Raw genomic sequence first — 12,489 nt, 5'->3', positions numbered from 1 at the left:
TATCGGGCTATCTTCAAACAGCAAAAATCAAAGACCGGGTTGCTCTCGGTTTGAAAACATTTCATTTTCGGCTACAAAAGCAGTGCGTCCTTTACTCGTAATTTAATTGGTTTCCGCTCTTTGTTGACGCACCTGCGCAACGTCGTAGCCTATTACAACACCCCCTGCTTAACATCTCGTGCCGGCTGGAATGATTTATTCATGGCAGCACCGAGGCGTGAAAGTTTGACGTCACCGGACGCATCACGCCTTTAATGTCCCGACAAATGCGAGCGAACGTGAGCGGAAGATAAACGCGCATTATTTTCACACGGCTGCTTAACTCCATGCTGTGCTTGTGTTTGTTCGTAATCGCGTTTCGCTCTGCTGTCACACGATTCAAACTGTTTAAGAGGTGTCTGGGAAACCACAAACGTTCATTCTCTGTGTGCACTCGGTATATTTTAGTTCGTCTGTTGATGACTCTGTGGCCGCATCAGGAAGCAGTTTATTTTATCTTTACGGAAATTACTTCTAAAGGAGGGGTGAGCGGAGTTCCTAGCTATTTTATGTAGCGGAGATGCTGGGGTGTTTGGAGAAGTTTGGGAGTTAGGGATACATGCGGTCTGCTTGAAGGTAAGCTGGGAGGCGGAGAGGTAAGCAGCAGCATAAGTCTTAAGCCGAGCTTCGTTCTCGTCTTCTCCCAGCAGTGGCATAGCAACAATCGTATGCGTATCGCTAACAGGGACTGCCGTCACAATAGTCACGAAGTCTGAGGAGGATGTTGTGGTTGTCAGGGCAATGGTGGGTTCTTCGACAGTGGCGTAGAGAAAGGTGAAGGACGTTATGATGGCGTAGCGAGGGTCGGTTGCGGCCAGTGCATGTGCCGATCGATTGGTGCATTGGACGACGTATGTATAGCAAGTGTCTGGTTCGTTGCGGCGACACACGCCACTGTCCGTGGTCTCACACCTCGGGCGTTCCCACGGGGGAAGGAATTTGTGATTTCAGAAACAGCGCAAACTGTATACGCGGACAACAGAGGCAGGGACGAGACAAAACGCTGACTCCGTCGTTCCTCCCTCTGTTTTCCTTGTTCGCTCTGTCTTCGAAATCATGAACCAACTTGCCCAACTTGCCATCTTTCTGAGGGAATTTGGCTTGTTCCCACCTCCCATCTACACTTCCATTCGGCTCGGCCACATTTAGAGCGTCTAACATTGCCAATAGTAACGACTACATTTCTCACCCCCCCCCCCCCCCCTCCCCTTCTTGCCCGGCCCGCAACCTCCCAAATGCGTGCACTTGACGTACCCTCATCCGCCACCACATATGCCCGACAGCACACCTCTAAAATTTAGTTACCTGTGACGCCCCGGAGTTTACTTATCCCTTTGTATAGAAATTCTTGAGTGGGATTGTATAGAATTGTATAGAAATTCTTCTGGTCAGCGGGCTGACCAGCTCGTGGCCTGAAGGCCAGGAATACCTGGTCAATCGGGCCTGAGCATCCTCATTCTGGAAGAAGGATGACGCGGCCTTCTGGAATGAGAAGACGCAACCTGCTTTTATTTTATTTTAAATTTTATATCGGCTCCATTAACCATATTAAACCACCACCACCACTTATAATCCTTCATTCGTCTGTTCTCTGATGAAACGATGCCAAGTTGACTTTGGCGAGCCTCACTTACGACGAGTGGAAGTCGAGTGGTAACAAACGACATCGCTTCTTTCACAACGCAATTCCATTTTCTTATTTTAAGATATCGGCGTTATCTCTGATTCAATCGTTTTGGTAAAACATTTATCTCAGTAAAAAGCGAAAATTTCAATTTTACAAAATTAATGATGGCGCTGGAGGTCTCATATTTTATCTCGCATGCATTACTTCCAATTCGAGAGTATTGCGGGTGTTTCTGGGTTCAGCTAGGTAGATAATCAACCCGTTTTCGAAATAGTAGCAAGAATAATATTAGCCGATTAGAAATTCAGTACAAATGAGAGGGTGCATAGACAATGTAGCGCACATGTACTTCGGAGATTTTAACGATAGATGCATTCAAAGTGATGTTGTGTTGCAACTGAGGCTCTCAACGGTAGAAGAGCGTTTCACCTTCTCAACAGCTTTTCTGCTAAAAGCTCACGCATGCCGCCGCTACCTCGATGTGGAATTGGTGTGAGTGCGGCCCCTACAGCTGATAATAAAACCACTGGCAAACAGGCAGTCATCATCTAAAGGCTTTATAGCTACAAAGGTGCTTTATTTGGTCAATAAAGGGAACTGAGGGGCTTTGGTTTTCCTTCTAAGCACGTTTATGTCCAGAACTGGCCTCACAGTGATCCCTTTTGCCCGCAGTTTAACAATAAAAAACAAAAGAACTGCAAAAAACTTCCACGGCAAGCATTATGACCTTTGAAGAATCCTCATCGAATGGTCATTCGGCGGTAATGCAAAATACATCTTAGTAAGCCGTATCACTTTGGGGGATCGTGTGCGTCTTTTATTTTGCCGTATCTCGTCCTTTACTTTGACAGCTGAGCACTTCTGTCAAAGTGTAATCAACAGCTTATTTTTAAAATAGCTATTGTTTTCTTGCATGCTTAGAACACCTTACTTCTTAGGCATAATAGGTTCACGTCGTTTTGAAGTGTTTGCGCGCTTCTTTCACTATTTTATATGGCTTTTTATTTTATTTGTTTTACATATTTTCACATGATACGTGCATGCGAATGCGCATATGAGCTTTTGCTGGGGTTCTATAACAGTAATGAGCGGATGAGTCACTGTGATTAGAAGGTAGGCATTCCTAACGGCAGGGTGTGACAGCATGGCATACAGTGTTCGTCAGCGTTCCCATGGTCAACAGGAGAGTTCCCATAGTCTTCGTAGCATAGCCCCAGTCAGTATCATTCTCATAACTCATGGTTACCAGCATCGTTCGCATGGTCATCGCATGAATTTTAAAAACCACCACATGGAATGACTGGGTGCCCTGGTTGTATTTACGACAAAAGCTTTTGTGAAGGAAAATAATATAGGTTTTTATATAATGTTCATCGTCATAGTAAATTTATCACTTAGCACGTACTAACAGCCCCCTTTTGACTTGTAAAGTAAGCGATATCTCTAGACAGCATCTTATAAACCTTGTTTGGTGAATGGGCAGTAAAGCACACTTACGAAATAAAGGCTTTTAGTTAGCGGCTGACTGGGGACCTTTAATTGCCAAAAAAAGGTGAAAAACGTAAGCGCCCTTAATGTATTAAACGTCTCAGTTGGCTGATGAGATGCAATACGTCGTCGTTTCCGGAGCTTCAGGAACGATCTTAAGCGTTCCCCGTCAACATACCATAAACATGCCTATTTAAAGGTTCTTCTTTTTCTTTCCCTCCTAATAAAAATATTTAAACCGTTGGCCTCTTGATTTCATTCTTCAGTTAGGACTGCACCACTTTAGCTCGGCCCCTATTTTGCTCTTACTCAGTTGTGCAGACCACAAAGCCTTGGTACTGGGGTATTTTCTTTTCAATTAACGGACCACGCACTTTATTTGAGTTATTATACTTTGTAGACTTTGAATTGTAAGAATGCGGTACAATATTGAGACTCGCTCTCGCTCCACACTGCCTGCAAAGCAAGGATGACAGCTTCGTGCCAGACGGGCTTTCACGAGTAGGAGATTCCACTGCAGTGGGGGTCATCGGGGGGCCAGGTGATACGCTGTCTGGGATAAAGCGTAGGCTGACGCACATGACGCTGTGTCGCAAACATCAATGTGGTCCGCAACTGTTGTATCCCCTTGTTGTACTCGTTGGGGGTCAACGACCGCATGATTGGTCTTCGTCGTATATCGTACAGTAGGCAAATTAGTGAGACAAAGGGCGACCAGACTTTGCTCTTATTTCTTACCCCATTCGGTTTTTTATATAGCTTCCCCCTTAAAAATTCTCAAGCGGCTGATGTAAATTCGCTATCAAGCACCCCAGACGCTACAAAAAGTATTTTCTTATTTCTCTCTCTCTCTCTCTCTTTCTCTTCTGATACTGTCTTCTTCCATACAAAAGGTTGGCTTTACCTCAGTACACTATTGCTGCAAATAAGCACGATTTACAGGCATTACAGGCAGCTACCTTCGGGGCAATATTCGTTGTTCCTTGTCCCATTTGCTGCATTTGAAAATATTGTCGAGGAATCGGCTGCCGGATTTCTGCGTCTTTAACCGTAAGTACGAATGTTCAGTATTTTCACCAGCTTGCCGACATAAACATGACGTTATACTTGATATAGAAAATAATAGCCCAATATCGAGAGTGCGTGTGCAAATCCGTTTCGTGAAAACGCAAAGGCAGTCGTAAACTACTTAATCGATGTTCTGTGCTGTATTTTAGCGGATTTTTCTGGGTGGGTTTTCTGCCATACCGGATTTAAATCCCTTGTCATACTTTCTACACCAAACAATATAATTGAATTTAGCAAATTTCAAGCCGCCTGCATTTGTAAAGCCACTTCAGTGACCTTTGAAGCTAACTTCACTATGTTAGCTTCAAACATTGTACGATAATTTGGTCACTCACTAATATCAATTATGTTTTTCAGAAGTTTTTCAATTATTATATTTCTTTCCTATGGCATTCCCTTCTCACCTCTCTTTGCGCGCCTTATCTTTTTTTTTTCCTGTCAGCAGCCTTGTGTCTTTCAAAGGTGTCCCCACGATTCATGCGCACGCTACTGTTTTCTTCTATGCTAGACGTAGCCTTCCCCCATAAAATTATGAGCACACGTAATCACCTCGTATGACGTTGTCAGCGTGAAAGCAGGAGTGCCCAATTGCCGAATGTCATCTCATTATCATCGACATGCTTTTCCATTTGTGTATTTGCCCCTTCCCCTAGTTACTCTTGCTGACTGCGTTGGATAATCGTTCTAGTTAGGCACTTATCTAGACTTGACGTCACTGAGCCGTAACGTTGAACCTTACGAGGTGCGAAGCAACATCAAACTTGTACATCCAGCTGGGAATTTCGGTTAGCGAGGATAGAGCTAAAAGCTTAACGACAGGCGAGCAACTACCCGCACCGCCTGTTCAGCTAGCACAGTACGATCGCACGTTTCAGTGGATGTCGCAAGATGCCGCTACTAACGCCAAGCGGGCACATGCCCCCATACGCATTGCCAAGCAAAAGGGGACATTTAGCGGGAGCCTACTTTGCTATTCGCCTCTTTGCTACTTCTGTATTTATCATGCTCTAACGACCCTCGTGGGCCTTAGTACATTTCTCTCACACGCGTTTCTAGGCCGAGGGCATGCAGCAGATCCCCCTTAGTCGGCTAGAGCCAAGCGTCGGAAGGCACGGTCGTCTCACACTCCCAAGAATCTGGCTTTAATTCGCATTCGGTAGATTGATTTGGAGTTTAACGTGCCGAAGCTGCACCCGGGCAATAAGGCGCGTCGCAGTGGAGACACGCTGACGTTTTCGCTTATCGCCTCAATTCCCATCCAGACCCAAATCTACCCAATTTTTTAACTTATTTTTTGACTTGATTATCTTTATGCCATCAGCCATTTTCTGGGTCATTTTTTTGGTTGCAACGCAGGACTCCGGATTTTCTACTTAATGAGTCTACTAATGCTTTCGCAATAACAATATTAGCTTCCCCCATGATGGTTTTGAACCAAGGACCTCTGTACCATAAAGTGTTCGCGGCATCCGTTGTGCCACAGAAGCTGGATGTCTTCGGTTTGCAGAAAGTTGGATGTGGCAGCTGCGCGTCACGGTACATTGCTGTAAACCCCGTGGTTACAATGTATCACTGTACGATAGATGTGAAAGAACTACAGACCCATCAGCCCGCTCTCAGTTGTGCACAAGCTGTTTACCAAAGTAATTGTTAACCGAATAAGTGAGAGCCTACATTTGCAACAACCCAGAGAGCAGGCTGGGTTTAGAAATGATACTCAACAATGGACCTCACTCATGTCGCCGATCAAGTGATCGGTAATCCTGCAGAGCATAATAAACCCATTTACATTTTAATCATAAACTATGAAAAAGCGTTTGATTCAGTAAGCACCGCAGCAGTGCTGGAAGGTTTGAAAAACTAGGCAATAGAGGAGACCTACATAAGACACCTACACAACATATATAACTGATGTTCGGGCAGTAAAATCCATGACGAGCAAAGCAACAAACTCGCGATCTGAAAGGGCGTGCGACAGGGTAATACCATCTCGCCAAAACTGTTCACAGCATGTCTGGAGGGGGTATACAGGAAGCTTGACTGGGGAAACACAGGATTACAGATTAACGAAGAATATTTGAGCCATTTGAGGTTTGCAGACGACATAGGCTTTCTAAGCAGGTCTTCAGAACACCTTCAAACCATTATTGAGGAACTAATATCAGAAAGCAAGGCCGTGGGGCTAAAAAAATATGAATAAATGATGAATGAACATATCCGAAGCACCCTCTTAAGCATATGTAACGAAACTCTATAACAGGCAGAAGTTTATAACGACCTGGGTCAGATTGCGTGTGCTGATCCCAGCCACGAGAAAGAAATCCGGTGCAGAATAAGTATGGGCTGGGATGCGCTCGGCAAACACTTCCAAATAATGAACATTTTGCTACCTCTATCGCTGAAAAGATGGATATACAACCAATGCGTCCTGCTGGGGGTGGAATATGGAGTGAAAACGTGACGCCTCACTAAACATCTTGAGAGCAGACTTAGGTCGGCGCAGCACGCCATGGAAAGAATAATGATAGGACTAGTGTTAAGGCAGAGGAAACGAGCTTCCCGGATCAGAGAACAAACTCGAGTAGAGAATATATCATAGTTTAAATAAAGAAAAAGAAATGAGCTTGGGCTGGACACGTAGTTAAACGAAATGACAACCAGCGGTCCACAAGGGTAGCAGAGTGTATACCGAGAGACGGGCCTAAAAGAATGGGAAAGCCAAGAACTCGGTGTAGAGACAAAATAAGAAAATTTAAAGGCAAAGAATGGACTCGAGCAGCGCAGGACAGGAGCGGTTGGAGGTCGAGTGGTAAGGCCTTCGTCCTTTTGGATCTAGTAGGCTGTTGATGATGATGACGATGAGAAATGAACGCACAATGTTAAATCCCTCTGATTAGATGTGCGTGGCACTGCTCTGGACACTGGAACTGCTGGATGATGTGTATAAGGGTTCAATTCCCGCAGACTCTGATGTGCCTAATTTTCTTTGCGATCATATATTTTACTTCTATTCTGTTGAGGCTGTGAGTCATTTTGGCTTACATTTCTCGATTACAACGGATTTCTGACCTACCGAGTCATCTAATGCGTTCGTAATAATGTTTCAGCGAGCAAGCGCACTTTACATGCAGCTAGGTTCTGCGCTAAATGGAACATGCTCTCAGGACAAAAGACCTTTCGCGTTAGTTGTAAGTCATTTTGCCGAGTTTCGTTAACATATTGTTTGGTCCTGGGTGTCAAGAATTTAAGAAACGCGAAATTTTGTGCTGACTTTTGTTCTTTGGCCGCAAGTTGAATTTTCGTCGAAGACATTGTGTCGGAACAAGAGTAGCTCGAATTCTCGTTATTTTCTTCATTTTATCGATTTCTTTGAGATTTTCTTTTCTTTTGGGGCGTAATTAAGCGCCCCATGCGCTTCCAAAATTATACCGCCACCCTACTTCTTCCCTCACACGAGGTTGGCTTTACCTTAGTAAGACGGATGCTGCAAAAGAGCACGCTTTACAGGAAGCTATCTCACGGGCTAACTCCACGTTCCCCATTCAGAATATTCTTCACGTCTCTCGTGCGTTCTTTTGTTGAAATTTAATGCCAAAACTAACATTAGCCCTTGGCCATAAAAATATCATCCACATTAAAGTTGGTACTGGATGTTTTGTGGTTGTTATCTTCTTTGACCGCACGTTAAACCTTTGTCGCATTTCATACATTTTAAGAAAACATTGTTGACGAAAGGGTGTGGCGGTATTAAAAGGGCAGTTGTAAAACTACAGCACCTTGCAGTTTCGTTTGCGCTGAAATTACACTGCAGTGAGCATGCTGCGGACGATGGAGCGAGCGGCGGGTGTTCGGCTGGCGGCACCGCTATAAATTGGGGATGCAGGCGGCACGCCTTGGGAACCGCAAGGGCACCGGCTAGCAGGGCGGGGAGTCGCTCGCAATCCGTGCTTTCCTCTCCGCGATTTGCTGTGTATCGCTGAGGCACTGTTAATAGTAGTGTATTTCTACGGGCAACGGCTTCTCGTATCCGCCATAGCTGAAAGCTCTGCTGCTCCGCGATCCTATGAATCAGGAGATGGTTTGCCTAAAGGTTACGTATTAAAGGAATAATGTGGACAAGTATAGAGCCTACACGCCGTTGTTTACATGGTCGGAGTGGGAATAAAGCCGCCACTTGAGCTTCGGAATGACTGAGGGGCCAATGTGCAGGAGGAAGGGGCCAGTGGCTCTTTCAGCCAGCCGCCGACGAAGATAGACATATATATCGTACATGTTCGTGCAAGCATTACCAGATTAGTGACATCATTATCACGTAATATTAGGGGTGGTCACAGTATCAGCGTTATATACAACGTTTTATGTTGAGGGAGTACACGTACCTTTATGGGTCATAGAAATTCTTTGCGAAGTAAGAGAAAGATCTAGTACCGTTGAGGCTGAGTTGATTTACCAAACAAAGCGCCAATGTTTCGGTATTCATTTTGTCAGTAAATTCTTTATTGGATAATTTTCTGCTTACCTCTTCTTGGCCCCGTTATGAATTCGATATCAAGCAGCCCAGAAACCTCCAAAAGTATTCCTCCCCTTCGCTTTCAAGCGACAATTTCTTTACCCGGCAGTAGGTAGGCTTTCTCTCAGTAATACTATTAGTGCGGATATGCACGCTTTACAGGCGGATACGCATGCTTCCACTTGCATGACAAAAGTCTCTGGTGTCCCCGAGGACAAAAGGTTAGATAAAAAAAAGCTTGAAATGAAAACAGACCAGAAGTACAAAATAACCACTGTTTAATTAGGATACATTTACTTACTTAAAGTACTTAAGTAAGTACCTTACTTAATTTAAGGGAGTAAGATACCTTTACTTAGGATACCTAAGGTAACTTTAGTTAACATTCTCGTTCACTTGGTTTGTTGTTGGTTGGGAATTGTATTAAAATGAGCCAACAATGCTCGCAGCAACTGAACTGGAGTAATTTTTTCTCTCAGATATATTGGCCACCTCATTAGACTTTTGTCGACCATTCAAGATCCCATGCAGCAGCAAACGATTCAGCAGTTAACAGCTTAAAGAGCAAGAAGGGAAAGAAAATATTGCCTGAAAATGAACAAGCGTGTAATGCAAGGCACGGGGAGGGAGTTGTAGGCACTGAATCGATGTTAGGGAACAGAGACACATTCCAACTAGTGAATTATGAACGCGTGAACACGAAATCGTTTACTTCAGTTTCCCGCATAATGCTGTAGAGGCGCAGCTTGGTTATGATAAGACTAAAAGGGCTTCTCGAAAATTGCAAGCCGTGCATTCTTTATAGCCATTGTCACCTGATGCTGATAGTGATCGGTCACCATTCTCACCTGATACTATACAACACATCTGAAGTGCCTTTGTCACGAGCCCCAGTTTTTGAATTTTGGAATCACGTGGTTCTAGCATTGCGAGAAATGCAGCGTAATCGGAGCATAAATTTGCAATAAATTCAGCTCATAAAGGTCAAGAGGCACCATTTGTCAGGCTAACATCTGTGACCGCGTTTACAACTGGCAAGGCGCAACTCGGAAACTATTTCGAATGAGGCCTACTTGCGCCATGTAGACATAACAAAATTTGCTGACGCAAGAAGGGAACAATGACTGCACAGGTGATGAACACAACCCCGATTTAGTCCAAATTTTAGCTTGCCATAAACGTTATGAATAGCCAATTAGTACGGAGATCTGCCTTGCAGACTACTACTAGGACGGTATTGCGGATGTTCTTTTTACATAAAAGAAATCACTGGCAGTAACGAGGCTGAACAATAGCGAACGAAGGTAATTTATCTCACTCAATATCTTGACGCACTTGACACCATTTTACGTGCCATACACTTGTATTGTTATCAAAACTATTTTAGCAGTGAGCCTTATGTTCAATATCAAAGTAAGATTTGCGTCGTTCTTTTTTTTTTGTGTGAAGTGGAAAGAAATACGTGTACAAAAAATGAGAGCAATATTAATATAGGAAATTGGCGGGTTTGAAGCAAACTTTCCAGACCTTTCCGGACGATGCAAGGCGAGTAGTTTATTTGCGAAAACAAAAATATGCAGAGGCTGCAGATGCATCTGATTTATTGGGTAGCAAAAGAATAAAGGTTCTTCGATTCCGAATAAATGTCCGTAAAAAGAGCAAAAAAATTGATGTTAAACCCTACGAACATACCACGACGCTTCACGTAACCTTGTAACAATTTCTTCACCCTCAGGCAATATTGTGCCCTGCCTAATAAAACCATTTTTGCAACCTGTGGTCGCTTTCAACACTGCTTTTTCTTGCTATGGTCATGATGCGTGCATATTAGAGTCAGCATACATCATGTATAGGACCACACGTTTATATTTTTATGAGCTGTCGAGCGTATTATGATAATATGACGCTGGTTAATACTGAAACACAAAAACCGTTCATGTGAAATTAATAATAGGCATGAAGGTAGCATAATTTGGTAATTATGTTATTTGCGACAAATGGGGAGAAGGCTGACACAAAGTAAATACAAGAATTCACGAAGCCCTGTAACCTCGAAACGACATCCTTTGCCTAATGGGCGCGACGTGAGGCCGCTGTGCTTTTGAAGCACACAAAGCTACTGTTAAACGTTACTGTGAGTGCTCTGCCCATGAGGCTGCTACGTCATACCCTCTAAACTAGGACGGTAGATAAGCGCACTGGTGACCCGCGGGCGAAGGCGACATGCATCCCCTGCCGCCTGCATTAAAAGACCCGTCTCTCAACTTGACGCCTCCCCAAGCTAGTGGCAACCCCCATGTGCACCTACACCACATTGTTCGCAACCTAAATTTTGACCCAAAATGTAAGCCCCTAATTCGAACTTGTAATTTTTGCAGTGCATTTGTTCATCTGTCACAAATCGTCCAATCTGGATTACAGGAGGTGGTGTTTTAGATACCAGCAAGCGAAGTGATATAAGCTCTCGTCAATAAGATGAAACAACTACGCACGTTCTTGCTGTGTCACTCTAAGTAAGATACGTGACAGGCGAGATGCGTTTGAATAATTAACCCGAGCACCAGGCAGAAATCATTGCAGGAGCAGTATGTACGGCGGTGTCGTCTCGATCAGAAGCTCGTGAGTTCGCGCAAGGGGTGACCATGCCAGCGCGCGCTGCCCCACCAATTGGTTAGAAGGAGGCGGTGGTTGTACTCACGGGTGCCGCGTTGGCCATGGCGCAGTGCCTGGCGCGCATGGGGTCCGGGGGCGCGGCCCGATACGTGGGCGAGTAGCGTCCCGAGAAGCACGACCCGGCCGCCGCCGCCGCAGCCGAGCCCAGGTGCGGCGGCAGCGGCATCGAGGCCGGCTGCTTGCCGCCGTTCATGATGGCTGCCATGCAGTCCCAGTTGAGCGACGAGCCACCCTCGTGCTTCGTGGTGGCGGCCGTGCTCGCGATCGCGCACTGCCAAAAACTGCCCGCCGCCGCCTCGACGGTCACGGGGCGCCTCAGCGCTCACTTGCGTCGCCCGCTCCTCGCCTCATAATTCGCGCCGCTTTCGCGGCATCGCCCGTCTCCGCCGACGCCGCCGACGCCGCGGTCCTCCAATGTTGGTATTCCCAGGTTTCGCTCCGAGGTTTTGGCCCGTTCCAAGCAGAGCGTGCGCTGGCCCGGCACCCCAGTCCGAATGGCTCGATCTCTGCCTCCTGCTTCAGCTTCGAGGGATGTTGAACCTTCTGTAGTCACTCTAGGTCAGTACCAGGAAGTCTAAATGATCGCTTAGACCTCCAGCCATGAGTAGCACTCGGTGCCCTGGGTTTCGCGTCTTCTCGCTGTTTGGAGGCTGCACGTGTGACGAATCCCTCGTGTGGGACGGAATAACGCGCACTCGCACACGTCCAGGGTGGCGCCGCCGTATGGTGGGCCTGAGACCGACCGAGTCGCGCTGGACCCCGGGCGCGCCAATGGGAGCCACAAAACCAGCTGCCGTCGATGCGGCGCTTTCGGTTCTTGTGGAGTTAGCAACTCGGAGGCACCGCCTTTTTCCGCGGTGGTGCGCGACGGCCCGATGTCTTCGGCCTTTCCTCCACCCGCGGCCAGGTCTTCTTTTCTTTCGGGAGGCGGCAGAGGGAGAGCGAACGAGGCGCCCTCCTCCCCTGTCCTCTCCCGCCAAGGGTTCGTAGTTCGCAGCTTCCCACCCTTTTCGGGATCCCGCGGGGAGAGCGGTCCTCTTTCGCCCGCAAAGAAACGAGAGCACGTTGGGGCGCTTTGCGGCAC

General features: G+C 46.1%; 1 protein-coding gene across 2 annotated transcripts in view; it reads right to left on the bottom strand.

Moving 5' to 3' along the window:
- Acj6 (abnormal chemosensory protein 6) overlaps window positions 1-12,221 on the bottom strand; it is a 58,539-nt gene extending 46,318 nt beyond the window's left edge. For both annotated transcript variants that reach the window (XM_077702296.1, XM_077702297.1), the window contains exon 1: window positions 11,431-12,221. In XM_077702296.1, the coding sequence (XP_077558422.1) occupies window positions 11,431-11,610 (180 nt within the window). In that variant the 5' untranslated portion in view covers window positions 11,611-12,221. The remainder of the gene's footprint in view (window positions 1-11,430) is intronic.
- Window positions 12,222-12,489: the final 268 nt, after the last annotated feature.

The sequence above is a fragment of the Haemaphysalis longicornis genome, unplaced genomic scaffold, assembly GCF_048455015.1.
Source record: "Haemaphysalis longicornis isolate Haplotype H1 unplaced genomic scaffold, Haemaphysalis longicornis Haplotype H1 scaffold_3, whole genome shotgun sequence".
Taxonomy (NCBI): Eukaryota; Metazoa; Arthropoda; class Arachnida; order Ixodida; family Ixodidae; genus Haemaphysalis; species Haemaphysalis longicornis.
Note: the sequence above shows the minus strand (reverse complement) of the source record. Positions and strands in the feature narration are given on the sequence as shown.